Consider the following 4258-nt stretch of genomic DNA (forward strand, 5'->3'; position numbering starts at 1 on the left):
TATTGTGTACAGCTTAAACTGCTGGTCAAGAAAATGATATGATCATGCCCAGCCGGCACAAAGAGCTCTAAAAGACGTCTTTTAGACATCTTCCGCATTTCTAAGAGAAATAAGCGGCTTTAGCATCGGCCGCATCCTCCATCTCGACGTGGACTTCCATAAGCTACGACTGACGAGGGGTTCCTCATATACTAAAGCACCTAAGTGGATAGCCACGAAGAAGGCTATCATTAACCCGAAAAACGCGGATGAAGAGTGCTTTAAGTGGAGTATCATAGCTGCTCTACATCATGACGATATAACCAGCGATCCACAGAGAATCAGCAAGCTGAGACCCTATACGGAACAGTATAAATGGCAGGACATCGAGTTTCCAACAAGTATGAAAGATATCACCATATTCGAGAAGAACAACCCAGAGATTACGGTGAATATTTTATACGTGACGGGAAAGACTTTCAATCTACACACAATGGACGCGAGAAACAGGTTAATCTGCTACTCCTTACAGACGATAAAAAGAGTCATTATATAGCCATCAAAAGCCTCTCACGGCTCTTGGGTAGTGACAAATCAAAAAATCATGCAAAGATGCACTTTTGTATGAACTGTCTGCAGGCCTTTCCAACAATCGAATCGCGAGACAAGCACTATATCTACTGCAAAGACAACGAAGCGGTCAAGATCACGATGCCAACCGAAAAGGAAAAGTTGCTGTACTACAAGGATGGTCAGCAGCAATTCAAAGTACCCTTCGCTATCTATGCAGATTTTGAGAGCTTTTTGATTCCAATGAAAGAGAATGCGAAGGAGACCAAGACGAAAAAGTTGAATAGGCACGTACCGTGTGGGTGGTGCACGTAAGGTACATTCGCATATGGGGATGTACCAGATCCCTTGTATAGATATCGTGGCAAAAACTGTGTGAAAATGTTCGTTGACCATCTAGAAGACGAGGTAAAACGACTCTACTCCACCTTCCCACAGCAGGATATGTTACCGCTAACGGAGGTGTTACAAAGAGAGCGCGAAGCGGCAAAGACATGCCACATCTGTATGAAACCCTTCGAGGATGACCCCGAGAACTGCAAAGTTCGAGACCACTGTCACTACATGGGTTTATACAGAGGTGCCGCGCATAACACCTGCAATTTCAACTACAAGATACCCAGCCATGTGCCAGTGATCTTCCACAATATTTCAGGGTACGACGCCCACTTATTCATTCGAGAATTGGGGGAGAAGTACGATACCCAGGATATTGGTTGCATCGCTGAAAACACTGAAAAATATATCTCCTTCAATGTAAAAATCAAGGTACCCATTGCAGGCATGGGGTACGGTGATGGTGAAACGTATAAGAAGATCGAGATCAGATTCATCGACAGCTGTCGATTCATGGCATCAAGCTTGGAGAAATTGGCAAGTAACCTTATTGGTACGAACACGGCAGGTATGAAATACCAGCAGTGCGCAGATACATGTTTGGAATTTAAGAACATTGATGATGAGTATGTAGCAAGCTTTTGGTGTAAAAATTGCAACTCTAGTACCACGAAGCAGTTAGAAAAGGAGCAGGTAAAAGCAAACGCACCAGCTATGAGTTTCTTCTTCAGTGAAGATGATGTATTCAGGCTGATGCTTAGGAAAGGTATCTTTCCTTATGAGTATATGGATAGCTGGCGACGATTTAAGGAAACGGAGCTACCTCCCAAGGAGGCCTTCTATGGCAAGTTGAATATGAAGGGAATCAGTGACAACGACTACGAACACGCTCAAGAAGTTTGGAATGTAATCAATCCAAAAGTAGCAGAGGTCTACATGGGTGACTATCATGATATATATCTCGTCGCGGACGTCCTGCTATTGACTGACATCTTCCAGAGCTTTCGAGGAGTGTGCCAGAAGAACTACAAGCTCGACCTCGCCCACTTCTACAGCGCAACCGGCTTAGCATGGAGAGCAGCACTCAAGTACACAGAAATCAAGCTGGAGTTGCTAACAGGTCCTGACATGCTCCTGATGTTTGAAAAGGGTATTCCAGGTGGTATAACCCAGGCTGCACACCGATATGCGAGAGCGAATAACAAGTATATGGGGAACCAATACGACCCGGAGGCCGTGTCGTCATACTTGCAATACCTTGAAGCCAACAATCTTTATGGCTGGGCTATGCGTCAAGATCTACCCACGCATGGGTTTAAATGGCTGTCGAACGTTGAGACCTTTACAGAGAAGAGGATCGAGAAATTGGTCGCTGACAACAAGCATGGATGCATCTTGGAGGTTGATATTGATTATCCAAAGAACCTACATGACAAGCATAACGAGTTACCATTCTCACCAGAGCGAAAGGTGGTTCACGGGGTCGAGAAACTGATACCCAATCTCGAACATAAGCGGAAGTACATGGTACACATCGGGCCTCTTCATCAATCTTTAAAGCATGGGCTGGAGCTTAAGAAAGTGCACAGAGTTTTCCAGTTTAATCAAAAACCATGGCTCCGTCACTATATAGACCATAACACAAGGCTTAGAACGGCCGCCAAAAACCAGTTCGAGAAGGACTTTTATAAGCTTATGAACCTCTCGGTCTTTGGGAAAACCATGGAGAATATTCGGAATCACCGGAATATCAAGCTGGTCACGAATGAAGCTGCCTATACGAAGCTCGTCATGCAACTTCAGGGGTGGGAATTATTTTAGCGAGAACCTCATGGGAGTGGAAATGGGTAGAACGGGAATCAAGATGAATAAAGCCGGTGTATATTGGTCAAGCTATTTTAGATCAGTCAAAAACCGTCATGTACAACTTCCACTACGACTATATGCAGCCAAAGTATGGTAGCAAGCTGCGGATCTGTTACATGGACACGGATTCATTCGTGTACTACATCAGAACGGAGAATTTTTATCGCGATATTGGCGATGATGTCGAGAGACGTTTCGACACGGGTGCCTATAGCAAAGATGACAACAGACCTCTCCCCATTGGCAAAAACAAAAAGGTCGTAAGTCTAATGAAGGATGAACTCAGCGGAAAGGTCATGACAGAATTCATCACCTTGAGAGCCAAGCTGTATGCCTACAAGAGTCTCACGAAAGAGGGTGGTGATCGCAAGGCTAAGGGTGTGAAGAAGTGTGTCACAAAGAAATCTATTACCTTCGAGGACTATCAGCGTTGTGTAGAGAATAATGTCGATATATACAAAACATGGGTTTGTATCCACAATAAGAGGCATAAAATTTATACACAGGAGGTGAACAAGCTGGCCCCCACCAGGGCAGATGATAAACGGATCGTACAAGCGGACCAGATCACAACTCTCGCCAGAGGTCATTATCGTTTAGCGGTAAATAAATGACGGAAGCTCTGCTATTGATAGCTATACTGCTCCCGTATATCTTGATCATCTTCGGTTATCTAAAGTACAAAAGACTAATAATAAAGATGTATAAATTAGTTGAAATTTTCTAAGATACCCCGGCAGAAGCGCTTGAGCAAAACAAGCGTCAGGCTTTGAAAGATGCACGTAAAAGCAAGGTACACCTTCTACCGAAAAAGTGTACAGAAGCCTTCCTTGATAAAGCATCAGATGAGGTGATCAATAAAATACATACTGAATTCGTTCAGCGTGAGATCGAGGAAAAGGGTATAAAGACTGCCAAGGCACTATCAACTCATGCCATCACTATGTACACCAAGGCTGTCAGCAACATGGTGTCTATCGATAGTCCGGAAGGTCTAAGGGCGGATATCGAGGAGGACCCCATCATCAGGGATAGTATGGCTGACTTGGGGATACTGGTATATTCCGCTTTTGGAAAGCTATTGACACCTCTGCTTATTGCTGCGCACACGATTAATCACACCAAGCCTTCAACGTCCAAGGTAGTTGAAGAGAAGGTTGATGAAGAGCAATAAAAAGATGAGCAGCGCGTGTAGTATTATTATCAATCAACAGCAACCCGAGACCGTGGAAAAAATTGTTGAAGTACACAAAAAGCATCCGGGAAGAGTTGCGGCAGGTACCGCCAACAGAGGAAGCTTGGAATAGCCCCGCCAAAGAAAGAACCCATGACGTTTAGGGAGTTCCTGCGATACTTCGAGAGAGATTTAAACACTCCTGAAGCCATACTCACGGGGATAAAAGAGACTATGGAGATCCTAGAGAAACAGGGTCTATCCTTAATAATCTATCTTAATGTAAAAAAAGAAGTGATTTTGTAAGTCTCACGACTTATAAATAAAATGAGC

At 44.1% G+C, this 4258-nt stretch overlaps 1 protein-coding gene across 1 annotated transcript; it reads left to right on the top strand.

Annotated features, from left to right (window-relative positions):
- The first annotated feature begins 354 nt into the window (after positions 1-354).
- LOC130623147 (uncharacterized) lies at positions 355-2706 on the top strand. Its single transcript, XM_057438636.1, has 2 exons — positions 355-836; positions 906-2706. The coding sequence occupies exons 1-2, from the start codon at positions 355-357 to the stop codon at positions 2704-2706; spliced, it is 2283 nt and encodes a 760-aa protein (XP_057294619.1).
- Positions 2707-4258: the final 1552 nt, after the last annotated feature.

The sequence above is a fragment of the Hydractinia symbiolongicarpus genome, chromosome 13 (genome assembly GCF_029227915.1).
Source record: "Hydractinia symbiolongicarpus strain clone_291-10 chromosome 13, HSymV2.1, whole genome shotgun sequence".
Lineage (NCBI taxonomy): Eukaryota > Metazoa > Cnidaria > Hydrozoa > Anthoathecata > Hydractiniidae > Hydractinia > Hydractinia symbiolongicarpus.

Bases quoted from the DNA above. Each gene is read 5' to 3' on its own strand.
- LOC130623147 (XM_057438636.1), top strand. From the start codon at position 355: ATGGCAGGACATCGAGTTTCCAACAAGTATGAAAGATATCACCATATT. The intron at 837-905 runs GCACGTACCGTG...TCCCTTGTATAG, and splicing joins AAGACGAAAAAGTTGAATAG to ATATCGTGGCAAAAACTGTG.